Source organism: Streptopelia decaocto (genome assembly GCF_964273445.1).
Source record: "Streptopelia decaocto genome assembly, chromosome: 13".
In the NCBI taxonomy this organism is placed as follows: domain Eukaryota; kingdom Metazoa; phylum Chordata; class Aves; order Columbiformes; family Columbidae; genus Streptopelia; species Streptopelia decaocto.
In genome coordinates, this window is record NC_138668.1 from 9,549,971 (window position 1) to 9,575,423 (window position 25,453).

The following is a 25,453-nucleotide window of genomic DNA, read 5'->3' on the forward strand; positions in this document are numbered from 1 at the left end:
AGAGCGGCGCCCCCTGGCGGGTGGGGGCGGCGCCGAGCACTCCGAGACTACCTGGCTTCACCTTCCCATGTTTTATTAACAAAACCAAACAGCAAACGGGGCCGTAAAACACATCCCGCAACCGCCCGGGTCTGGCTTGCGGGCCCCACGCCGCGCCCGGCCACAGCAGCCCACTGGTAGAGGGGAGGTTGTGGCTGGGGCCTGGTTGAGGCCTAAGCCGGGACCTGGCCCAGGAGCTGGTGCCCCACTGGGGAAGGCAGGGCCTGGCCCAAGGCCCCCCAAGGCTGCTGTCCCTGCGGAGCAGTGCAGATGAACCAGGGGCCTCCGTGCTCAGCTGCCTGTGAGCTCCCAGAGGAGGACAGCGCTGTGCGAGGCCGTAAGGAGGCGGCAGCCCGAGGGGGCGAAGCGGCAGAGGTGGACAGCGTCATCGTGGCCGGCGTAGTCCTGCACGTCACTGGTGGAGCAGCGCAGCAGCCTCAGCAGCCGCTCTGTGGGAAAGGAGGGAGCTGAGTGCTGGGGGAAGGAGGCTCTGCCACCATGAGGCTTGTCCCTGCCAGGAGCACCCTTCCCAGTCACCTTCCCCAGAGCCTTGTCACCCTGCTGCACTGCTTGTCCATGAGCTGAGTGACAGGGGACAGCAACTGATGGCTGGTAATGGGGAGAGAGCATGACATGGCAGTTCCATGCTGCATGTTAGACCGTCACATTGCAGTAAGCAATGCAGCAGCAGGCGTTAGGGAAGCTCTGCTGTCTCACACTCCCCACGCGCCTGGCTCTGCGCTCAACAGATGCACCACAGCTCTGGGGCAGGCATGGAGCTCACCCCCCTGTCAGAGCTGGAGGGATGTAAGTGCTGCCTCCCCAGGCAGGTACAAACAGCTTCAGGAACAAGGTGCTCTTGCCGGGAGAAGGGTGCTGATTGTCCCCGTGCTGGAGGAAAGCCCCTTCTGTCGGCTCACACAGCCACAGAGCTGTTTGCTCATAAGCAGAGATGGAGACAGCCATAATTCCAAGCAGTCATTTGAGTGACAAATCCTGCTTATTGATGAACAGGACTGAGCTCATGCATTGTTTCTGACCTGTGTCTTACAGAGCTTTCTCCTTGCCTGACAGAGACCCTGCCCAGCACCCAGGCAGCTACCCACAGTCCCAAGACTGCAGCACCCAGGGTCTGAGAACCCAGGATGGTGTCTGTACACATTTCTCTCATTTAAAGGAAAAGAGACACTTGATTTCCCCCCACGCAGAGGAAGAAGGACAGATCCCTCCCCGCCAAGGAAGCTGGGCAGCAGAGCCCACAGCACTCTCCAGTACTCACCACCAAAGCCGACAGCCATGAAGCATGCTGCAGGAGACAGGCTGAGCGATGTGGCAAAGTATGGCAGGGAGATCTTCTCAACAACCTGTGTTCCAGCAAGAGAAACACACCAACACCTCAGAAATGAGCAGGCAGGAGACCAGAGCTGCTGCAGTGACAGTTGTTAGGAGGGTAAAGGGCTCCTCTCAAAGGGGAGGCTGACAGATGAACAGCACCTCTTAGAGCTCAGAAACCTGCCAAAGGCATCGACTTGCCAGAGGAGACTCAGCTCAATGATTCAGTGCTCCTGAAAGCAAACACCTTCCCTTCCCATCATGGAAAGGCAGCAGGGCAGCAGCAAGGACTGGCAGCCTGCCCAGATGCAGCCCGAGGCAGGGGCAGGGCCCGGCCACTCACCTGGGCCAGGCTCAGGAGTTTCCGAGCCTAAAAGCTGTTGCCCTAAGCAGCTGCTTGCCTGAACCCACCCCATGCCTTCAGGCTTGGCTTTAGGCACAGGGCAGCGCTGCCTCCCCGCACTGTGCCTTGTTCAACATGGCCATGGCCCCGCAGCAGCAGACGAGGGCCCATGCCACCCTGACAGAGCTAGGGTACCTGTTTCTTGCGCAGACTGTAAAACAAGGCTTCCTTCTGCATCCCAAAGCCAACATAGACCAGGGTACTGGGTTCCCAAGGGCAGAAGGCAGCCAGGCTGGGCGGGAGACTGCTGAGACCCTGGTGAGGGAAACCGAAGGGAAGAAAGTTGAGGCTACCTTCTCCAGCCCCACCCACCACGGTGGAGAAAAAAAGGAGAGCACAGAGAGACACCAGCCCTTGGGCTGCGGCTGTCCAAGTAGCAGGAAATTAGTACAGTGGAGGCTGTTTCCTCCCTCTTGCATTGCCATCTCAGATGTGCTCATGGGAAAGCAAGGAGCAACCACACACTGCCACAGAAACCTGAAGGAAATTGTTTACTGTCAAAGGAGTGGGGCACACAAGGGTCCAACAGGTTGAATTTCCATGACAGCATTATTGTCACATGGGCCTGAAGGTGGCATTGGGTTATGGACTGGTTTAACACAGGAAAATAGGGCCCAGAAAACAGATCTTTAGTACTTCTCCAGTTCACTGTGGAGAGAATTGTAGTGTTTCCTTCATGGAGAGGAAATCTATTGTTTTAGAAACAAGCAGAAGAAATGTTGACAGAATCCAACTGCTGTATGGGCCCAGATGGTGCTTGACCCTGAGGGTGGGAGGCTGAGGCACCACCGCTTGTCCCCAAAAAAGACCCAGCTCCCTTCTGCTGATTGTCACGTGCACTGGGGACCATCTCCACATCCTGCCCAATACAGACCTTCCTCCCTTTCTAGCAGGTGTCCTCTGCACAAATCCCACCCCTGGGTTGGAGCCAGTGTTCTGCAAAGCTTCACAGACACACAGGGCTGGAGTACTTTGCTCTATGAACGCATCACCAGGCTCCAGGCTCTGAATATTCATGCTCTTTGGGAGTGTCAACGTTAGCAGCATGCTGATAATTAGGTCTTTTCTGCACGCTGTGCTCACTGCTGCCTGTGCTCAGTTTTGCATAGCACAGGGTGTCAGCTCTTTGCAGATGCAGTTTTGACTCCTGATGCTTACAAAGTCAGTGCTTTCCAGCAGTTAGGTACTGCCACAATTCCCACTGCCTTCTGACATGCAAGAAGGTGAATTAACAAGATACTCTACAGGCAGCAGAACTAATGAAGGTGACTTTCCTAAGCACGCACACTCTCTTTAGCCCCATCCCGCTCAGAGCCTTGAGGCATCATCCCTCCTCCAGCTTGGCTGCTGCTGAGACCCACTTCACGAGCAGGCAGGGGCCACGCTCACCTCAGGGCCGGCAGGAGCCGGGAAACTGAGCCAGTCAAGGAGCTCACACTTGTCCTTCAGCCAGTCGGAGGCCCAGACGCTGACCCGCCGGTCCAAGCTGGTGGCCAGCCAGAGCTCACTTCCTTCCACCCCAAAATCACGGTACTATGGAAGACAAAAGCAATGCTGTGATTCTGGCAGTACAGAAGTGGGGAACTTGCTCCTGCCCAGCACCAGGGCAGGGAGTGAGGTCTCACCTGCTTCCTGATGCACTGGAGGACGGTGATGGGGGAGCCTTTGTGGTCAGCGAGGACACGGAGAGTCATTCCAGTGTGAGAGCTGCTGACAGCCACGAGCCCGTCCTTGCTCCCCGATAAGATAATTTCTCCTGTGGGCAGCACAGAGAAGAGAATGTGACACTTCTTGTAGAAGAAGAAGACGACCATAGGAGAAGAGTCTAAGATTGTGGGATACCAGTGTCCCAAAACACCATGAAAGACTGGGAACATCTGAGTCAAGGGCTGGGTAAGATAAGACATCTTGGAGACACCCACTAAAACACCCAACAGCCTGCCTTAGCTTATTGAATTATTTGGTATACTTCTTCTTCTAGAACGTGTTTAGAAACTGCTTCTGTAGCATAAGTAAGTTTGCTCAGCATAACTTCTACAAGCTGTGAACCTTTGAACTTTCTGCTTCATTAACTAAAAAAGGCCTCAGAGTCCTCAAGCTGGAAGATAAGGGGAGCTGCGTCCTTGTAGATAAGTAAAGGAACAGAACGCTGTCTAACAGAATAATGTTTTGGCTATTGCCAAGAACTTATTTTCTCCAGCTGTGGGTGCAAAATAGCAACTGAAGGTCGGAACTTTAACTGATGGTGTGCCTGATGAAAATGAAGAGCTCCCACGAAGAACGGGGAGACCCCAGGCTCTAATTTTGCTGTTGGCCTGGAATGATGCACGGAGGGTGGGGTTTTGGATTGTGGGGGTGTAATTGTCCAAGTTTTTTTATGCTGAGGGTCCCTCTTCAGGAGGCACCAGCTTGAGCTGCTCTACACTGTACCTTGTGAATAAATTCTTTATTTTAGAAGAATTTCTGGAATCCATGCCTGGGTCTCTGCTATGAGGAGCCTGGGGAAAAGGAACTTTAACACACTGAAGAGCCACTGCAGATTATAAGCAGGAGGACACAAAGGAATGTTTCTGGTGCCCAAACCCCTTTCCTATACCATTGCCAATATACCTCCTGTGGCCCATTTACCACACACTCAGCTGGCAGAGTCACTAAAGCTCATGGACAGAAGTTCTCCAGCTCTCTGTGGCCTCAGGAGTCTGGGCAGGTCACCAGTGTGCAGCAGCTGGAGGTCAGGGTAGCCCAGGGACAAACAAATCACACTCCCCGATGCAGCCTCACCGTCCGTGGAGTAGGCAATCGCCGTAAGTGCAGCGGCATGGGGGTGCATCTTCAGCTCCATTTCTGTTCTGGAAATGTTGAACACGCGGATGGTGCCATCGCTGTACCCTGCCACTACATGCTGGCTCTCAGCTCCCCACGCGACGATGGGATGAGGCTCCCAGGCCAGGCACTGGCAACTCTGCAAAGCAACCAGGGCAGAGACCCATGGCACGCTGAAGGAAGCAAAAGCACCAAAATCTCCACCTGCAAGTATTTCTCCAGCTTTGTTTTGCTGGAATTTCAGTACAGAAAAGACCTGGACCTGTTGGAGCAGGTCCAAAGGAAGCCACAAAAGTGATCAGAGGGATGGAACAGCTCTGCTGTGAGGACAGGCTGAGAGTTGGGGTTGTTCAGACTGGAGAAGACAAGGCTCCAGGGAGACCTTACTGTGGCCTTTCAGTACTTAAAAGGGGCCTGTAAAAAAGATGGGGACAGACTTTTTAGCAGGACCTGTTGTGATAGGACAAGGGGTGATGGTTTCAACTTAAAAGAGAGGAGATTCAGGTTAGATATGAGGAAGAAATTTTTCACAATGAGGGTGGTGAAATTGGTCCAGGTTGCCCAGAGAGGTGGTGGATGCCCCATCTCCATCCCTGGGGACATCCCAGACCAGGCTGGACAGGGCTCTGAGGAGCCTGATCCACTTGGAGATGTCTCTGCCCATTGCAAGGGGGTTGGACTAGATGAGCTTTGAAGGTCCCTTCCAACTCAAACTATTCTATGATTCTATGTTCCACGAAGACACAACAGTCCTTACAAACCCAAGCAGTGGACTGTGAGCTCTACCACGAGGAAGAGACTGACATAATACAAACAATTACCTGGTTGAGCACCTGGAACTGCACCACCAGCTCCATACTGCCCAGAGACCAAATCCTCACGCTGCCATCTTCCCCGCATGTTACGCAGTGAGTCTCGTCAGGACTGAAGCACACTTCGGTCACCTGCAGCAAGAACGGAGATAGACAACAGGGGAACAACTGCTACAGCCTAGAGCACATCAGCTCCTCTGCCCTCTCATTTCCCAGGACCTCTCTCATGAGATACACCAGCCAAAATCCATAAAAGGATGTAAAGGAAGGTTGGGTGCTTTGTTTTTGTCCTCAAATGTTGGGCTGACAGCTAGGCTTGTAATAGAAAGCAGTAAAAGCTAACCCCAAAGCTAGGCACTACACAACATAGTTGTAAGTAAAATATCTTCTCTTCAATCATTTGAAATCCGTTTTATGTAGCATAAAAGCACCCCAAAAGCAACAGCAAAATTCAGAACTGTCATTCCTCATCTGTTTTTTGGTTTGTTTGTTGTGTTTTTTTGTTTGTGTGGTTGTATTGGTGGTGGTGGTGTTTTATATATTGTAGGCAAAGACAACGCCCTCCTGTATGGATGTCCAGCTAGCAAACTGAAGGCAGGCAGAAGTCACAGCAGTCAGGATTTAAGCTTTAGTGACTACAAATGACATTCTTCTGCTCTAGCAGAAAAGCCCACAGCTGCTCCTGGGCTGAGGCTGTTACACACCTAAGGCTCGAGCAGGTTAGCTCAGACTTTTTGATGCTGGACTCCTTAGTGTGCCCATTTCTCCCTAGACTCCTCCATATTGTCCCATCAGCACTAGTGATCCCTGCAGCTCCCTGAGCTCTCCCATGGCCAGAGCAGGGAATGCTTCTGCAGCCCGCACACGTGTCCCAGAGCACAGACAGCACGCGCAGCACTCGCTGCTCTGCAGGACAAACCACCCCAGCCCAGCCCCTCCGACCTTGTTCTTGTGGCCGCTGATCAGTCGGATGCTCGCATTCTCCGTCCAGTTGATGTACCACAGCGTTCCTGCTGTGCTGCCCACGATTCCCATTTCTAGAGAGTCATCAAAGGCTGCACTGACTATCGTTCCGTCGAGGGTGATCTCATGTTGTAGCAGGACCGAGCTAGATCTGGAGTAAAGGAGGATGGAGGAAGGATTGGCTGAAATGAGAACAGCCACTCCTTTAAATGCAATTTTCTAATGAGCCCAGTCAGGTACTTGCAGCTAAACAGTTCAATGAGGGGCTCCTGTAAACTGAACAGTGACTCACCATTGCATTTACACTGCAGCTATACTTTATAAGGAAGAAAGAAAGAAAACAGGATGCAATAGCGTGAGAGAAGAAACAAAGGTAATGTATTCTCACTAATTCTCTTAAAGGAGTTTCTACAAATAACTGACACAAACTTCAGGCATGATAAGCTCCACTCATTTCCAGCATTGAGTGTTCAGCTACCTGTGGCAAAAGCTCAGTTAAAAGATCCAGTCAGAAAGAATTGGTAGTCATGGGATGGAGAGGAAAAGCTAAGGATGAAAAGCAACAGGAGATGTGTGGTTGCAGGCAGAGCTGATGTCTGTCTGTGAAAATCCACCTCTCGGGTTCTGGGAGCTGCCAGATAAGGGGAAAAGCATTTTAAGGGCATCTCAAGGGCACAGAGTGTTCTCGAGAGGGGTGTGAGTGCAGTGGGGATGCTGGGGCCACAAGCTCCTACCTGGCGTCAGGACCTTTTAGCCTTAGCTCCTGCACAGCAGTCACTTCCCACAGGCGGATGCGCTTTGTGTTGCTGCCGCTAACCAGCCTGTTGTGCCGACTCAGCAGCACACCTGGGAACAAAGGGCACCCGTGAACACCCACCACTCCCAGTCATCAACCAAGGTGTGCCCTGGACAGCCAGGCCACCAGTTCATTTGGGCAGGGCAGCAGGGGTCTTTTACAGCCCAATACCCAGTGTTTTTGCAGACTAGAGGTGAACCCAAAAGCTCTGATGAGGAAACCCAGGTCACAGATCCCTTGCCACCCCACACATCTTGCATCCAACATGGCAAACAGATTTTCTGAGCACAGATGAAATCCGGAAGTCTGTAGGCTCGTTGCTTTTCTTCCCTAACAAGTTCCCAAGGAATTTGGTATAGCCATGATAGATACCCAAGGCATTTGCACCCACCAATCTCGCCCTCATCGGCCTCCCATGTCATGAAGCAGTGATTAGTCTTGGTGTCCCACACGCAGATGTGGCCTGAGTTGGTCCCACTATAAAGCAGAGCGTCGGCACCGTAACAGAGAGAGGTCAGCTCCACCGGCCCTAGCACAGCCGGGGCCCGGGCCCGATGAACCTGCCAAGCACATAAAACAGAAACTTCAGAGAGAACATGGTGCTTATCTATGTGAAAAAACCCCTACCACTCATCCTACCCTCAGTTCATGCAGTTAATGCCTCAAATACAATTGAAAGCCACTCACAGCCAGCCAACATGATCTCACTAAGAGGAATCATCAGCTCTCACAGACTCGTGGAGGCAGAGCCTCCATCGCACTCACCAGGGGCTTGGAAAAAAAGTCAGAGATGCTGAACATAAATTTTAAAAGAAGGTAAAACTGAGGTTTACCCTGAGGTTGACATCAGTTCCCTGCTGCTCCAACAGCCAAAACATGATGGCTCCCTTCCCCACACAGGCCAGTTCTCTGTGAGAAAAAGGACTAAAAGCCACATCGTGGACTGGCTCTGAGATACAAGTCGATGACATGAGTTCATAAGTGTAGGTGTTCCACAGAGCAATGGTTCGATCACTGTAGTCCCCTAGGTAGAATAGGAAAGAATAGGAAGAAAGTTGGCAGCCTCAGTGCTTCTTCAGGATGCTCGCAAGCACACATGCTGCACACACTCACCAACCGTGTTGCTCCCTTGTCCAGTTGTTCAGAGACAACTGCTGTGAGCATGGTCCCAGGCCTGGACATGGCTCCTTGTGTGCTCAGCAAAAGCTGCACAACATGATGGGCCCTCAGCTGAGCTGAGGACAGATGTAACTGGCCCAACGCTTTGTGCTGGTGGCTGTAGCAAATCCAGCCCTGCGATGCAGCCTGTAGCCAGAGTTTGGACTAGTCGGTGGATGATGTGGTAGGGATTTCAGCAGACAGAGCAGATTTTCTGCTGTTTCTACATCCTTAGAAGCTACTGCACACCTCAGCATATGCCCCACACCAGCCCTCCAGCGATACTGTGCACTCAGGGTGAACAACAGTCTTGAAATAAGGAAGGCACGTCGCCTTTGCTGAGGTCAAAGCTGAGATGGGACCTGATCTTAATGGAAGATACTGTATCTGGGTGGCAGTAGAAGGCACTGGCCGAAGTGATGGCAAAACATGTCCAGCTTCTAGACAGCTCCGGAGGACAGTGCCCCCCTGCTGCCTTTCCCAGGCTCCACAGGCTCAGTGGAGACGTTCAGCTTTTATCTTCTCTGCAGCCCAGACCAGAGCTGTTGAAGGAGAGCTCCCCTCCTGTGCTGCTCCAAGGATAGCACAAAGCTCTCTTCCTCTCCAGCAAACCTTGCTTTTTTCCAAGGGTAGACTCACTAGCCCACAGAGAGCGTATTGCCTGCTCCACAGGTCCTCTCTCATGCAAAACAATAACTTACTAATTGCATATTTGTCCTTTAAATGTCCCCTGCCTAAACAAAACAGACAGCTTGAGCGTTCGTCTTGTGTTGGCATCGCTGCCTGGCAGCAGGCTCACAGTTTGAAGCCTGGCTACTTCTATGCAATTCCACCTAAACAGCAATAAGAACTCCAGAAGAAGGTTTTTCCCTTTGTATACTATATATAGTAACTCAAACTATTTACACAGGCTTAACAAGCACTAGTGAGCCAGGAGAAGAAAGCTGTAACCTAAAGAAAAATGAGCTAGCTGAGGCAGTGAGAAATTGCTGAAAGGGAGCTGGGGGACCCCAGCTTTCATACCTGTGGCTGAGACACACAGGGTGCGTGCTTCCCCTCAAAATACTGCTGGCAGCACCCTAGAAGCACGCTCAGCTGCAAAGAGTACCTCTGTAGGTGGTCACTGCCAGGAGGACCCAAGATCACTTGCAGTTTTACATGCTGCATTATCCATCATCCTGAGGCTACCAAGCAACAGCTTCATATCCACAAGCCTGGCACATCTCTTGCAGGTATTGCACACTTAGAGCACCTTCCTCCTGTGAGCTGTCTACTCCAGGGTGTACTCCTGCATGCACACCTGGTGTTACAGGTGTACTCACCTATGCTAACAAGGAATCTGTCATCCCGAGAGAATGCCATGGCTTGTACTTGTGTCTTGTGATGGAAGAGATTTGCTGTGCAAACCCCATCCTGGATGTTCCAGATGCAGATGTGACAGTGGGAGTCTTCGTTCCTGTTTCCTGAGGCAGAGGCAAGAACCTAACAGAACAATATGTTGTCACTGAGACCTTGGTAAGTAATTAGAGAACACTTCATTAATTAGTCTTAGCAACTGTTAGTCTCAAATTGAAGTGATGTGGCTGGCAAAAGGAAAATTCTGTGAGAACAACTATCAGCTGATGGCAGGAGGGAACAGTAGCATCACCCAGAGGAAGGCAGCAGCCTTTACTGTCACACCAAGGCAGCACAATGGACAGCCAGGCTCCAAAACCATTGACTCTGTGGTCTCCACACAGAGGTCTCCACTCCCCAGGTCTCCACACAGCAGGCAGAAGAAGGAACAGACAAATGGGATTTTAGCCTTTAGCCCAAAGCGACACAGCCAAAACCCAGCCTGGGGCAGCAGAAGCTTCTCCTACCTGGGCATCATGGCTGACAGCGAGTGTAGAGATCTCCTCTGCGTGGCCAAGCCAGTGATTCTGTGATCCCGAGTGCAGGTCTTCAACTACAATGATGCAGCCACAGCTATAGGCGAAGAAGCCTAGCAGAGAAGAAGGAGATGGGATGTTTCCATGTAAAGGCTTCACCCACTATAACCTACATCACAATTCAGGAAAATTCATTTTTTTCAGCAATATGTAAAAGCTGAGTCTTCAACACAGCTTGTCAGCATCCTTCCCGTCAGGTTGGGCGTGGAGTAAAATCTCACTTCTCTGAACCTGAGCAAAGCAAAGCTGTTGGGCATCACTCCAGCCTGGAGAATGGAGGTGAGACGGCCTGTGCAAGAGCTTTCCCTTCTGCTCTGCCCACTCAACAACTGAAGCCTGAGTCTGCCTGTATCAACTAACGTTTGCCGATAGCAAAGAAGAAGGGTTAGTGGATTTTACCAACGCAAAGAACCCCTGTGTTAAAGCAAAGATCCCAGCCCAAGAGCTAGAAGATCATAACTTGGCTGAGTCCTCACACCTCCCATCCCTGCAGAGCCTTCGCAGTGTACCTGTGTCCGGGTTCCACACCATATTCCCTCGGCCGTTCCCGTTGTAGCCAATCACTACTTTCAGCTTCAAGACCTCACTGCCAGCTGGAGGAGACAAGAAACTCTGCAAGAAAAATAGACACTGGCTTAAAATAAGCTCTAGAAGGATGACCCAGTCAAGTACATTCAACACCCACATAAGAAAAAGCATGTGTGCAAGCACACGTCTTCACACGCGATACACAAATTCATGCCAATACTTGCACAACTTGGGTTAAATACATCAACAGACAAATACTAAAGTGCACACTTACACATACAAAAGAGAAACTGCACCAACAAAACCAGGCACAGATGCTTTCAGCTGGGGCACAAAACAGGCTGGCAGCGACTGCCCAGCAGATGAGCAGCTGCTCATTCTGCTGGGAAAGACTTCAATGGGTTCTGCTGATTTGGAGATGTAGATGTTTCAATAGGAAGACAGTGGGGAGAAAAAAAAGCTACCAGGTGGAGGGACAGAGGAGAGAATTGAGGGTGCAAGCTGAATGTAGCTTTTCTCCCAGCACCATGAATAGCAGAGCTTAGGAAAAGGTTGAGTGAAGTTTCTGTTTTATTATTGCTCTGTTTGTTAACAGAGCGAGAGCTGTGCCTTGACTATCTTCCCTACACTCCATGGCTTGCCTTCCCCAGCCTGCTCTGCCAACGCAGCTGCTCGCAAATATGGGTGCGTGATGAATCACTCCATTGCTCACTCGTCTTCCACTTTCAATAGCACATGCCATTTCCATTTCTTTTGGATAAAAATGTATGCAGATTTACTGAACAGAAAAAGAGTTGATCACAACTCACTTTTTACTGGTCTGGAAAGAGCTGAATGTAGAGGAGAAAGGGGAACTAATGTTAGAAGTTTCTAATTTAGCATCAGGCCCAGGGTTATATTTCACAAATTGCTTTCAAACAGATAATAAAATGGAAACAATATGGAAAACCCACCGATCCCTGCCTCAAAATACCTGTTTGCCACCTGCCCAGAGAACCAGCCCTGGCACAACTCTCACCTGGGGCAGCACCGATGCCTTAAAGCGAGGAGTGAAATGCCGGTAGGAATCTGGGCGGACGGAGCATTGAGACTTGGCACTTTTGGTCTCCTTGCTGAGTTCTGCCACACAAAGAAAACGGTACTGATGGGATGCTGCTCCTGGGAGTGGTTTGGGAGCAGCAGCTGGGCTGGGGCTCCCCTTCCATTCGTATCTGTGCATGCGTGTGCATACACACACACGCGAGGCAAAAATCAGACTACAGCATCAGACATGCTCCTACGCAACTGGCCAGAGGAAAAGCCCCAGCTTCCCAGGAGCAAAGGAAGAACATTCATCTCCCCCCATCATCCTGCTCAGCCACACCACACTGCAAACAGCCTGAGGGCATCCGCACTACGTGCCCTGGGCATCCCTGCAAAAGCATAAGCCACACAGCGAGAAAGAGGTTTTCAACGAGAGCAGTGGAGGCACCGTTTTTTGTTCAAGCTTTCCAACACGTCCTGCCTGGGGCTGAGTGCTGGCAGCTGCCTGTTTCTGGCAGCTCGCCATGAACTGCTGCAGCTTTGAGGCTGTGCAGCTATTAATAGAGACACTGGGAGCTTTAATTTCAGCTGGGTTTATAGAATGTGCTACTTAGAGATGATATTGGCTCCAAGCTGAAGAGGGGCTTTTGGTGTGCCTAGAAGTGGCAGCAGGGAAAGAGCCAGAATAAACAAGCAGTCCTGGGGACCAATGTGAGCTTCCCTCAGTACTGATTCTTGTGGTAACCACGGAAGAGCCCCGAGGAACACCTCAGTGCACATCTGGGTCTATCTGTACCATATGAATAACGATCATAGAATCATTTTGGTTGGAAAAGACCCTCAAGATTAACCTAACACATTAACCTAAAACTGGCACTAAACCATGTCCCTAAGAACCTCATCTACATGTCTTTTAAACACCTCTAGGGATGGTGACTCCACCACTGTCCTGGGCAGCGTCTTCCAATACCTGACAACCCTTTCCGTGAAGAAATTTTTCCAATCTAAAACTCCTCTGGTGTAATCTGAGGCAATTTCCTCTCACCCTGTCACTCGCTACTTGGGAGAAGAGGCAAACACCCTCCCTGCTACAACCTCCCTTTTTCAGGGATAGACCAAGCTGCCGTGCAGGCCTGCACACATCGTGCCCCGAAGAAGCCTCTCTAAAAGATGGGAATATCCCTGATTTACCGTTTGCTGATTCCCCAGGTGACCTCGAGCTCTCCTGCTGCACTTTGGGCCTCACAACAACAAGCTCCTCATTCCTGACCGACTCCACCACAAGGACTGAGGCACCTGTGTCTCCGTTTACCACCGTCTTGCTGCTGTCTCGCAGACCTGCTTTCTCCTCTTTGTCTGACTCGGATGAAATACCTGAAGAGAAAAATTAGTGGGAGGATGGAGCCATCCATGTCCTTCAGGACTGCTTCATGTGTGACCAACCCTTTGGTTTCTGGCAGTGTCACTATCCTGCTCTGTGTAACAGCCCATCTGTTAGAGTGAAGGGCAAAGTGGACATGTCCTCCTGGGTATGTCCAGCGAGGTAGTTGCTATAGCCCTCAGAGAAGCTGTGCCAGCAGCTTATTCTATGAAGAAGAGCAGAGGATAAAGCAGTGCTGAACCCCAACACCTCTGGCTGGCTTTAGGGAAGGAAAATGCAGACTGGTCTGTCACAGGAAGGGGATCACAGGCAGGGACAGCTCCAAGGATGCTGCTGAATTAGGCAAGGAGATTTTGTAAAACAAGATTAATTTTCCCCTTTCCTGTAAGCAGTTCCTCTTACTTTGATGTCCTGCTTGGTGGACAGAGCTGACATCCAAACACGGTGGCGAGGACAACAATGGAAGAGGCACTGTCTGCCGAGGTGTCTCAGAGGTGTCCTTTAGCTTCTCAGAGCTTCCTTCTGTGGAAAGAAAAGGGTTTGTGTAACTTCCCTCATCCCTTAGATCCTCTCATCCTCCTGGGTTGATCGATGCTGACACCTCCAGGCTCATTTCTTCAGCTTCCTCTTACACAGGAGAAACCACTTCTCTGTCCTTCAAGAAAAGGAGGGACAGACAGAGGGACAGTGAGGGCAGGGAAAAGACAGAAGAGATGGAGGCAGGGAAAGACAGAAGGCAAAGCTGAAAGACCTACCAGAAAACCCAGAGCAGTTTCGCTCAGGACGTCCCCTCCTTGGCAGAGTCCTGCTCAGAGGTACTAGTTAATTGGAGACTGTCCTTTGGAGCTAATTAGCTGGTTGCCCCCCACACTATGTGACTCCCTGAGGGAAGGAACGAACAAGCCCCAAGCCCTGTGCTCTGCCATGAAGAGCAGCAATGGAAGAGCTGCCAACCTGCTGGCCAGCACAGCTCACAGAAGCAACTCACCTGCTCCCAGCAGCAGAGAAGACTCACAGGAATGAGCCCTGGAAATGCAAGAGACGGGCATTACAGCGAGAGGGGACGGGGCAGGGGAGGTGAGGGGAAGGTGCTGCCCCACACGGAGCACTCACCTGCCTGCGGGTGACCTCTCAGCAGGCAGAGCCAGGAAATCCCAGAGGAAGATGGCATCTCCAACACTGATGACCTGCCGTTGGTCTGGGGTGAAGGCCACCTGCCGCACTGGCTCTGAGTGGCCGATGTACACCTGGGAGAGAGCACACCTTGAACTTCTCCATCACCACGCCAGTCCTATCAGCATGGTGGTTACTGCACCCCCCGCCCTGCACTGCCGGTGTCTGCACTCCTCAGCAGAGCCCCTCAGAGGCCAGCACCGCTCCTGCAATGCTCAGATCTAGGGTTGATCAACATGGGACTGATCTTCAGCATGCTGATCTGCAGAAACAAGCAGAAGCTGAAGCCCCCCCAAGGCCTTACCCCAGCTCTCACCACCTCTGAAAACCCATGTGAGCCATTTTCTTCTCTAGGTGGCTTTGTCCCCAGCAGGGGTAACACCACCTCTGTCCTTCGCAGAGGGTCTCACTTGGTGATCTGGCAGCCCCAGCATGTGCTCAGAGCACAGCGTTATTACAGCGTGGGAACAGGGCTGCATTCCTCAGCTGCCGGGCAAACTGGGACTGGGGACACTGGGCCGGGTCCCACAGAGGGCATTTGCTGCTCTCTTCTCCAGGGATACAGAAATGTTTGATGAGGACAAATGCAACCCCCTTCCCCCTCTCTGTGGGCAGTACCTGGAAGTTGATATCAAAGCGCATCTGATAGTCCCACACTTTGATAACTTTGTCACCAGCAGTGAGCAGGTACCGGCCATCCTTGCTCAGCGCCAAGGAAGTACAGGAGAGCTTGTGCACGGGAGACACCTGAGAACAAGAAATGGCACCAGCAGCATTAACTGAGCTAGTTCATATCCTTACTTAAGTTTCAGCAAGAGGACAGGAGTGCAACAGCACAGAGAACAAGGGCAAGCTCAGGCTCACCCTGAGCATGACCGTACCAGGATAACTACATGCTTGGTACTCATGTGTTTCTTGGAAGCCTGGCAGCTCCAGGATGAGCTCTTCTCTCATTTAGTCTCCTACAGTTACATGAAGTGTCCAAGCCCCACATGGCACAAGATCTCTGCATTCATTTCATGGTGTCCTACCTCTCGCACCAGTCGTCCCGTTTTCACATCAAGCACAAGGATTTTATTGGAAGAAGTGGACACCAGGAGCTCGCCTTGAGGCACTGGAGCAAAGTAGACTCTCACTGCAGAGTCCAAGGCTGTACTGTTCGAATCGAGGATGCTGATGTCCACCCTCAGCAGCTGTGAAACAAAGAGCTACTGAACCAACATCCTGGAGCAAATACTGCAGAAGCCTCAGGATTGCTCTTGTGGCTCTCCCAGCATGAAGCTACAGAGCCTCCCAGACCCTTTCTGTCCCTTCTAATGAGGGGCTGCAGGCTCCAGGCAATGTCCCTGCTGCGCAGGAGAGCAGCTCACAAAGGGGAATTGGAGCTGACAATTTACACAAAACCTCCAGTTCTCTTTCTAGAGGGGAACAAAGCCAGAGAAGAAGAAACCTTGACTTCTGTTGTTTCTATCACACAGAATGGAAAATAAACCTCATTGTAAGCATCGTGAACAAGCACCTGCTGTGCAGGGAAGTACCTTCTCCAACACTGCTGGAGCCCAAGGCTCTTGATCTATCTCATCTGACACAGACAACGGAAATGTCCCCTGTGACATGTGCTCCCCTCCCTCCCCACCTTCCTCCAGGAACGCAGGGAGCCCACTGGGTACCTCATCTAGTGAGCAGGCCTCCATCACGGTCACCACGTACTTGGAGGGACCCACAAAGGCCAAGAGACGGCTGTCCCCACTGACCACCAAAGCGTCCGGACCGTTCCCAGCATCCCGGGCCACCACGTTGCCTGAGAACCACAGCAAAAGAGAGAGTGAAAAGAGAAGCAAAGCCCAGGCTGCAGCCAGCTCACTCTGTGATGGTGCTGCTGACCCATAGCCACAGCTTCTCCTGCCTCTGAGTCAGCCTTGGGTTCATGTTCTGCCTTGAGAAAGAAGCAACCTCTGTTGTAGAAGATGCTACAAATTTTATCTGCAACACCCAAAGTGGGCAGTGAACCACCTCAAAGACAAGGTCTAGATACATGGCTTGTCACCTGACTGAACATGCAGTGTTTTCAAGGACAGCAGAACAAGGGAATAAAATTGATTTTAGTGTTTATTTTTTAACATTACAAGAAGCCGTGACAAGGAGCTATGGATGTGAGATCTCAGCTGCAGCCTCGGTGTCTGAACCCTGCGCAGAGTGAAGCCAGTGCCAGACCCCACTGTGCTGATGTCAGTCCAGTGGACAGACAGACCCAAAGGTCTAAAAATCACAGAAATCAGAGCAATTCTCTATTTATTCCAATATCAAAACTCCACTGTTCTGTCCCTGGAATGTGGGCAGGCAGCAAACAGAGGTTCAGAGTAAAGTCAAAACGTGAAGATCCAGCTGTAGCACTGACACCAAACTTGGGTGATTTTGGACAAATTCCCTGTTCTCTCTGAGTCCCTACTCCTTCTCCACCTACTTCAACTGCACATTTCTTAGGGCAGGATCCTCCTCTTTGTACAACATTGCACAACAGAGTCCCCTTTTCCTGCCCACACTTGTGCTGCCACAGCCCATTTCAGAAGTGTGCATTCAACATGACATTAATGCTTCTGAACTGCCTTGCCCCTGCACTGCTTCTCCTGCCTGCAGCTCTCCACCTTCTCCACTCAGCAGCACGGCTCTTTGCACAGCTGTGCTGCCAGTAGGACCAGGAAAACGATCTTGTTTAAACAAAGTTAAACCGCACATACACAAAATGGAAAGAGTCAGGGCTTGTGCATGAATAAGTAAGAAGACTCCACCCTGTGTTACTTCTAAGTAATGCACTGTTGAACCCAGACCTGACAGGGCAGGTCTCTGCGATTCCAGCCTATTCATGAAATCAAAACACCAAGCAAGCTGAGAGCATTTGAACACGCAGGGAAGGGCTGGCAGTTGCTAGAGGTTTGCTCACACATATGGTGCAAACACAAATGACACAGCTGAGAAGGTTCATCAGAAAATATCTCTGAGTAGGCTGAGTCTGGTCTAGCTTTGGTGCTAACATGTCTGTGCTAGCAGAACAAGAAGAAAGGTGACCCAGAACCCCAAAGTCTTACCCAGGACTCTCAGGACATGGCTTTTCTGCACCATACAGTTGTAAAGAGCCAGAGTTCCCTGCAAACAGGAGCTGAACATGAAATTTCCATCTGGAGAGAAGGTCAGTCCAATTATCACAGTGCGGTGCTGCCTGAAAGAATGCAGAAAACACGAAAAAGTGGAGGAGAACAAACAAACAAGATCCCAGAAAACAGTAGCAACATGAAGAATTCAGGGGAGCAAAATCATCAGAGACAGGCAGAGGAACCCATGGTGCTCAGGCCTGCAACAAGCCAGGACAATCAACACTCTATTGTTTGGGAAACCGAGCAGCAGGCACAGCACTCCAGCTGTCCCTGGGTGGGATGTGCTCCCTTTCCCTTTGGAGCATCCTCAGCTTCCCACGCTGAGGCTCGCAAGGGCCCCCTGTTCGGCTGCTAAGACAAGCCATTTCCCACTGTTGGCCAACTGTCCACCGGGAAGTCATGAATAAAGTCCTCACAGACTTTGCAGGTTGGATTTTACCACCCAGAGCTGTGGTACAGCAGCTCTCTCCACCTGAAAACCACTTAGCTGGGACAGAAGGATTGTCAAGCTCACAAAAAGCGCTTTTCCCACCTCCACAATTATAGCTGTGGTTAGACCCATACATGCCCCAGTGCAGCTCCCGCTGCCAGCGCTCACTTGTGCTCCACCAACAGATCGGAGTCAGCCAGGCTGAAGGTCCGCACCATCCCGCTGTCAAAGCCACAGGCCAGGATCTGCTGGGTGGGATGAAAGGCCACGGCACACGGCATCTCCTCTGCAGCCGTGAAGTCGTACAGCTGCGGGGAGGGACACACGGCAGGCCCAAAGCTGGGTAAAGCTGTACCTGGCAGCCGTACCACCACAAAAACAGCCTCAGACCTTCACCGTGAGCATGTCCCACGGCAGAAATCTCATCCTGCCTGGATGGACCTAAAGCCTGGTGAAGTCCTGGATCTTTAGGCATTTTGATAAAGCCCTTGGGTATTATGTTTTGTGTTAAAAAGCAATATTCAAAAGATGAAGGAAAATGCTTTTGTTTAACAGTACCTTCAGAAATTCAGGCCAAATTATATATTAAGCTAAAACTCTCAGAACTCCATACTCCAGAAGGATTCTTTGCCCATGGTACCTCCCATGCTTCAGGAAGGACATTTAAGGACAGTGAAGCTTTGATAACTAGACTAAACAGAGGCTAAACAGACTATTAATAAATGCGAGACACCCACTGACTCTCATCTCACCCACCTGCTGCATGGAGGTGAGGTCCCAGACTCGGATGGTGCTGTCCTGAGACACCGTTGCCATCTGATTCCAAATCCCCTCCACCGAGAACGCCAAAACAGAGTCCTCGTGAGAGCGCATGAGGGTGTTATAGTCCTGGGACTGGATATCCAGGTATCCCAGATTCCCAGCAGCAGTTGTGCACAAGACTTTGCGGCTGTCCCGGCTGATGCAGACAGAACTCACTGGAGCCTCATGCTCTGGGGAAAGACACAGCAGTCAGCAAATCCCCCTGGAAAAAGCGCAGCAGCAGCTGGAGCACAGCTACCGAACCAGATTCACACTTAGGAAAGTAACGAACATCCCACATGACCTCAGGACTGAATGCTTGCAAGTTTCAGTTTAGTGACAAATGAGTCTCTGCCCTTTCTAGAAGTCCCTGGGCTCTGCTGTTTTGGTGGTTGTTTCAAAAAGAGAGAAGAACTGCTCAACTTCTCCCCTAATTTTTCATGGACAGAAGAGCCATGGGTACCAGCGCACAAAAATCAATACTGAGTACCTGCTCTCACCCCCAAGATCTTGCCTTTCTCCTACAGGGTACAAGAATGAACATGAATAATTGTTGTTGAAGTAAAAGACTTCCAAGCCAGCCACCTGTAGAGACAGCAGCCACAAAAGATGCCCTCATTCATGAGAACTGCTTGAGGAGACATGGCACCGGAGCTCTGGCTTCCCAGCAGCCACCTGAGGGAGATGTGGAGCTCAGAAGTACCAGTCCCGGCTCTACTCACCTGCCTCTAAGACAACAGCTGAGAAGTCCAGTGGCCACAGCCGCAGGTAGCCGTCTTCTGAGCCCGTGGCACAGAAGGCTGAAGAGAGGCTAATACTGTTTATAGCAATCCCAGGGCCTGAAAACCCAACAAACAACAGTATCTTGTACACTTGAAACAAGAAAACTCAAACTGAGGGTTGCCTAGTCCAGTTGTCCACCCACACCAGCAGCTTAAGTCTCAGGACTCAAAACACGTCCAATTCCCATCCCTTTCCCTCTTTATCATTGTGCAACTCTTGCCAGGCACAGCAATTCCCTACCACTTGTTAAACCCTGCCGTATTTTTGCCTTGAATGGGATCTTGTGGCAAGGGATGTGTTAGATTAACCGCCTGAGATACAAAACCCTTTCATTTCCGTGTTCAAATTCTCTCTGCAGTGTAGTGACATGGGAGAGAGAACACAGATCTACAGAAACTGGGAGGTTTTTATTTAGGGTTTTTTTCTATTGGTCACAGCTCTGGCACGGGCCAGCACTGCTGCCAGAAGACACCCAAGGACATCATTTAATCTCCTCTTGGGCATTTTCTTGCCCATGAAGTGAGAACCAGAGTTACAAACCTCTCAAAGGGACATGCCCTAGATTAATTAGCTCAATTTGCCAAAGCAAACGATGCACTAAGCTTTAAGATATCAGAGCAACCAAACTTGAAAGTGAATTCTTCCTGCTGTTAAAATTAATGGAAGAGCTCAAAGCTGTACTATTTAACATTCAGCAGCAAAGATTTCCCAAACGCTCCGCACAGGCCGAATAATGAAAAAATCTCCAAATTCATCTTTTTCGTTGGTCTGTTTGGCTTTTTCCATCTCTACATTAAGATTCCCATTAGCAAATGAAGACCTCATTTCATGTTTCTAAAAGCAGTGTTTCTCTGAAAGTGCAATCAGCATTCAGAAAGCTAAAATTCTTTCTTAAAATGATACTTTGCTGTACTAAGGAAGATTATTTGCAGTACTTAAGAAGCAAATAGCTAGCAAAGATTTAAGCAGCCCCAAACAACCCTTTGCAGTAGGTAAATAGCCGGTTTATTTTACGGGAGACTTGTCTGAATTAATCTGTGAGGCTGATGATGGCACAGGCGCTCCCTGCCTGCGGATGCTCCTACCTGCGCCGCTGCCTGCCTGGTGCTGGTGCTGCTGCGGGCAGCCCCGGGGCTGTGCGGGCAGGAGCCGCCGCGCGCTCCGCACACAGACGTTCCTGTAGTCCACCTCCAGGACGTGGCCGCTCCTGCTGCAGACGAAGCTGTGAAGCAGACAGAGCCTGGGCTGGCACCCCTGGGTGAAGAGGAACCGTGCCGGTGTGGCTGAGTTTACCCATTAAACTGTTTGCCTGATGGGAAGCAATTCTGGTTCATAGTAACCTAACAGGTCAACGCGTGTCTGAGGGCACCTTTTCCTGCACTGCCCTACAAATCTACAACACAGAGCTTCCTACTTTATTTCTTGCCCCTTTGAAACATTAATTAGCAAAAGAGCTAAAAGCTCGGCACGGACTTCGGAAAGGAACCTCTCTCTGCCACAGGACACAGCCCAGGGGATGGCAGGGCCAGCAGAGCCGACAGACCTGCCTTTATGGAACAGTATGTGGGATCAACAACAGGTTGCCCAGGGAGGTTGTGGAGTCTCCTTCTCTGGAGACACTCAAAACCCGCCTGGACACCTTCCTGTGTAGCCTCATCTAAGTGTTCCTGCTCCGGCGGGGGGATTGCACTGGATGATCTTTTGAAGTCCCTTCCAATCCCTGACATTCTGTGATTCCGTGATCAACAAACGTCTAGGTTTGGTGATTAAAATAAAACAACAAAAAAACGCACGTATCTGTCTCCATACAAGAAGATATATGCCACACTCCTCCCACTGCCTACAGAAGCTAACCACAAGCCTCAGGTTGGTGGCATTCACTAAATACGACAAAACATCAATACAGCAAGAGAAAAGACCCATTTCTTGGGCTATTCTGCAAGCAGCTGAGCTTCTGTTGGGAAGCAAAGCATGCAGAGAAGAAAGGCTCTCCCAGCTCCAGAAGGCACTTGTATTTTGCAGAGAAAACCCAAGCAAAATGCCATGCTCCTGCAGAGGACAGAGAAGGGGGCAGGAGGATGCTAAAGGGGGCCGAGAGCCCCAGACGGGTGACGGTGGAGCCCAGCAGCCCCTTACAGTGTGCGGTCCTCCGGCTCCCGCTCGGCCACATGTCCCTCCTCGAAGGCCAGGTCGCTGAACTCCAGGGAATGGTACTCGCCCAGATCGAGGGGACACGAGCGCAGCGCTCCATTCCGCACTCGCCACAGCCTGATGTTGTCCCGGCCGCACGACACCATCCTGTCCCAGGAGACACCGCGTGAGGACCAGGGCAGGACTCTCCAAGCCCCCGGTGAAAGGTCAGTGCCCAAAGGGCCACCAGCCGACAGCGAGGACCAAGAATAGCAATGGCAACTGGATGGCAGCAGCAGCACCACCATTCCCCCCATAGCTGGGCCAGAACCAAAGCTTTTGATTTATTTTCTTTGCGCGCTACCTGGTATCATCAAAAAAAGCGATCTTCAAGGCCTGGATGTCCACATCTGTGTGTGCTTTGGCCAGCATGGCCACCTCTCCGCCACGGGACACCTGAGCAGTGTTCCACACCACCACCATCTAAAGCAAGAAGATATAATGGCAGAGCTGCTCAAACATGGAAACCTTGGCAACAAAAGTGCTTTTCATCACAGCAGCTGACCAGCTGCACGAACGGGAGCCTGCTCCGGAGCTGGGCACACAAAGTATTGATAACAGAATTGAAGCAGGCAAAAAATACTCTCTCACACAGAGGGTTTAGAACAGTCCAACAGCTTTGCAAAGCTTAATGGCAGTGTATTTATCTGGCATCCATAATTATAGGTTCTAAATCTCAGGGCTGCCTGGCAACAGGGTTCAGACTTGGAAAGAAAATCCACAGAGGAGTGGGAACTCCGGTCTGCCAACATACAAGAGCTGAACTGGGGCTGAGCTGGTCTGCGAGGAGGTAGCACGTGTGCAGCTGCACTGGCTCTCACAGCACCTTCCCCAAAGGAAAGGAGAACATGGGTGAAGAAATTAAGGCGATTTGATGTTCTGCATTTGAGAACGGTGTTAAAAACAGACCCAGCGTCACCCCAAAGGCCAGGGCAGGCTGAAGCATCGCCCTGGGAGAGATGCTCATAGCCAGCCCCCCAGGACCCATCTCAGCATCTCCCACCCAGGTCACAGATCGCTGCCATGTGCTGGGAAAAAGAAACGGAGTGCTGTTTGCTTTTTTCCTGCAGGCGGTATGCAGTTAGCAACAGCACGGCTAATTGCTGGGAGCTGTCAATAAGGGATCAGTGGATGAAAACTGATAAAGTGAACCCCCCAGGCCCATGAAACAATTTTATTTTTGACTGCTACACGTGGGATCTGCGTCATCCCCTAGCTACATCGGTGGGTGGCAGCTTGAGTGCCCAGCATGCAATGCCTGTGATGCTCAGAACTGAAAGATTAAATCTCACATCTCACCCTAAATGCTATAAAAATGGAATTTTTGGCTCTAGTCAGTGCTGAACCTCCCATTTAAATTCTCATTCCTTCACTGCACGCTTGCAAGCCTTCCAGCTCGAAATGCCACACAAACACGTGTCACCCTCAGCCTGGTGGCCCCAAACGGCTGTGGAGGTGGGTGGCAACGCTGCCTGTGAGCCTGCGGCAATCCCCACAAGGCGCAGGCAGAATCACACAGCCACCTTCAACACCCTGGCAGGGACCATGCCAGGGACAGAAACAGCCCCAAAACTCAAGCCGAGCACGTCTCATGCCATTTCCAAAACAATTTGTTTGCTTGCAGCCAAGGATCGTGCATGCAGACACTCATAAGCATCAGGTAGAAGGGATGTACTTTCTAAGCAGCTAATGAAAAAGGGATCTCCCTCTGGCTACAGTGAAGAGCGTGTCTAAGAAAGCCCAGAGCACAGGTTTGTCTGCAAAAAAACTATGTAATCTGGAGAACTGCAACCTCATGTTACTTGCTTGCAGGGAAGGGAAAACTCCAAAACACAGGTTTCAGTTCTCACCGTTTTGCCGTGCCCATCCTTTCCGACACCACACAGAACTGTTCCGCTGTAGGAAAAGCTGCAAGAAGAGGCCTTGTGGTGAAAAGCAGCTCCTTCTACACAAATGTGAATAAAAGTGGCAAATAAAAGGAGACAAGAACAGGGTATGGGGAGACAGCAAGACCTGTGGGATAAGCTCAGGAGGGAGCTGGCAGCGAATCAGCTGTTCTGGACCAGCTGCCAGCAGGTTTTGGTGATAAAAACAGGTGGCTGAAGGAGAGCTGCAATTCATCCCTGCTTTATCACGCACCAGCAGCACAGAAAAGCTGCAACACTGATCCCAGCTGAACACATCCCTGCACCCGGGCCGAAACCCACCTCAGGGACAAGACGGAGCGGACGTGGCTTTTAAACACCGAGAGGCAGGTGCCCGTCGGGAAGTCCCAGACACGCACCACGCTCAGGGAACCAGCCTGCGCGGAAGCCAGCAAGGTGCTGCTCCCGTTGAAGGCCAGCGCCGACACCTGCGGGAAGCACCGCGTTAGAGACTCTTGAGACAGACCGGGGGTACTCCTGGGGTACGAGGACAGTGCTGCTGTACAGCTGCGTAAAGAGAGTTACGCTCACCTTATCTGTGTGCCCAATGAAGAACCTCTGCTCTCCGGTCTGGATCTGCAGGGTGACTATAACAGAGTGGCAGGGGTAGACCACCGCAGCGTTATTCCGAGTCCACAGCGCCTGCAGGACCGAGACAAGAGCGAGAGGGCTGCAGATCCTCCAGAGATGCCCCAGGTCCTAGGCTGGACCTGTGGAGATTTCTTCCACAGGAGATCTGCTGCACGTGTGCAGGTGAGAAGATGCTCTTCCATACAAGTACTCTTCTAACTTAAAAAGGAAAACTAAGAGCCCCACAGACATACTACTCAATTCAGTGGATTTACTGTACCAATCATCTCTACTACAAGAACAGCAGACACAAGGAAAATAAGTTTTGGGCAGAGCCTTGAACTGGCTGAACCAAAATAACCCTTTCTTCACCCTAACACAGACCGCAAGCTGGGCTCCTGCAAGGCGCAGTGCCCCACGGAAACAATCTAAACTACAGCTCTTCCTTTCCAGACTCCTACAAAGTGGCTCTAATTTTACCATATTAAAATGCAGAAGCCATGAGATCTGAAAGGCCCCATAATTTCTAATTCATCACCATAAGAGTAGAAGACCTGTGCACAAATGTAAGCTCATGTCCATCTGCTTTGGGGCCATTTTCCCCATCAAAAAGTGCAGGAAGGATGGTACTCAGCTGTCTTTTATGCTTCCAAAAAAAAAAAAAAAAAAAATCAATCTGTGATTACACATATAGTCCCCAAACCGTCCAAGCTACTGACCCATTTGGTGCTGCAGCCTCCAAAGCCAATAACTGTTCTCAGCTTCAGGATGGGATCTGGTAAAAGCCTCTGGAAAAAATAAAACAAACAACAGCACTGTCGCACTTGTGGTCGGACTGAGGTCCCCCATCCCCATTGCTCCTTTCTCTCTAAAGCACAGAGGCAGCTTTGAGTTCTCCCTTTTAGAGGGGATGACTTGAAAGTATTTAACCTGGCATAACTCAAATCTGGAAGGAAGGAGGAGCTGGGATTGTCCAGCGTTAAGCAGCTCACCCACCCAGGCTGGGGGTTCCAGCCAGCCCTTCCCAGCACCCTGGCCATGCCCAGAGAGAGGTGGCTGCTGCAGGCAGGGCTGTCCCCTCACCCCGCGGCCAGGGCTGTCCTGTCCCCTCACCCCGCGGGCAGGGCTGTCCTGTCCCCTCACCCTGCGGGCAGGGCTGTCCTGTCCCCTCACCCCGCGGGCAGGGCTGTCCTGTCCCCTCACCCTGCGGGCAGGGCTGTCCTGTCCCCTCACCCCGCGG

The 25,453-nt window shown here is 51.1% G+C and overlaps 1 protein-coding gene across 3 annotated transcripts in view; it reads right to left on the minus strand.

The window, feature by feature from the left end:
- Positions 1 to 52: 52 nt before the first annotated feature.
- Positions 53 to 25,453, minus strand: part of WDR90 (WD repeat domain 90) — a 30,322-nt gene continuing 4,921 nt past the window's right edge. For all 3 annotated transcript variants that reach the window (XM_082064817.1, XM_082064816.1, XM_082064815.1), the window contains 33 exons: positions 24,933 to 25,001; positions 24,175 to 24,285; positions 23,926 to 24,071; positions 23,569 to 23,626; positions 22,023 to 22,141; positions 21,665 to 21,826; positions 20,614 to 20,750; positions 19,468 to 19,584; positions 18,701 to 18,936; positions 18,113 to 18,252; positions 17,449 to 17,579; positions 16,033 to 16,163; positions 15,394 to 15,555; positions 14,981 to 15,109; positions 14,303 to 14,436; positions 14,178 to 14,215; positions 13,592 to 13,711; positions 13,000 to 13,182; positions 11,804 to 11,904; positions 10,767 to 10,869; positions 10,189 to 10,310; positions 9,649 to 9,808; positions 8,002 to 8,192; positions 7,560 to 7,728; positions 7,107 to 7,218; positions 6,352 to 6,523; positions 5,419 to 5,541; positions 4,556 to 4,736; positions 3,400 to 3,530; positions 3,164 to 3,307; positions 1,910 to 2,029; positions 1,319 to 1,403; positions 53 to 488 (listed from right to left, as the gene is read on the minus strand). In XM_082064817.1, the coding sequence (XP_081920943.1) occupies positions 331 to 488; positions 1,319 to 1,403; positions 1,910 to 2,029; positions 3,164 to 3,307; positions 3,400 to 3,530; positions 4,556 to 4,736; positions 5,419 to 5,541; positions 6,352 to 6,523; positions 7,107 to 7,218; positions 7,560 to 7,728; positions 8,002 to 8,192; positions 9,649 to 9,808; positions 10,189 to 10,310; positions 10,767 to 10,869; positions 11,804 to 11,904; positions 13,000 to 13,182; positions 13,592 to 13,711; positions 14,178 to 14,215; positions 14,303 to 14,436; positions 14,981 to 15,109; positions 15,394 to 15,555; positions 16,033 to 16,163; positions 17,449 to 17,579; positions 18,113 to 18,252; positions 18,701 to 18,936; positions 19,468 to 19,584; positions 20,614 to 20,750; positions 21,665 to 21,826; positions 22,023 to 22,141; positions 23,569 to 23,626; positions 23,926 to 24,071; positions 24,175 to 24,285; positions 24,933 to 25,001 (4,395 nt within the window). In that variant the 3' untranslated portion in view covers positions 53 to 330. The remainder of the gene's footprint in view (positions 489 to 1,318; positions 1,404 to 1,909; positions 2,030 to 3,163; positions 3,308 to 3,399; positions 3,531 to 4,555; positions 4,737 to 5,418; positions 5,542 to 6,351; positions 6,524 to 7,106; positions 7,219 to 7,559; positions 7,729 to 8,001; positions 8,193 to 9,648; positions 9,809 to 10,188; positions 10,311 to 10,766; positions 10,870 to 11,803; positions 11,905 to 12,999; positions 13,183 to 13,591; positions 13,712 to 14,177; positions 14,216 to 14,302; positions 14,437 to 14,980; positions 15,110 to 15,393; positions 15,556 to 16,032; positions 16,164 to 17,448; positions 17,580 to 18,112; positions 18,253 to 18,700; positions 18,937 to 19,467; positions 19,585 to 20,613; positions 20,751 to 21,664; positions 21,827 to 22,022; positions 22,142 to 23,568; positions 23,627 to 23,925; positions 24,072 to 24,174; positions 24,286 to 24,932; positions 25,002 to 25,453) is intronic.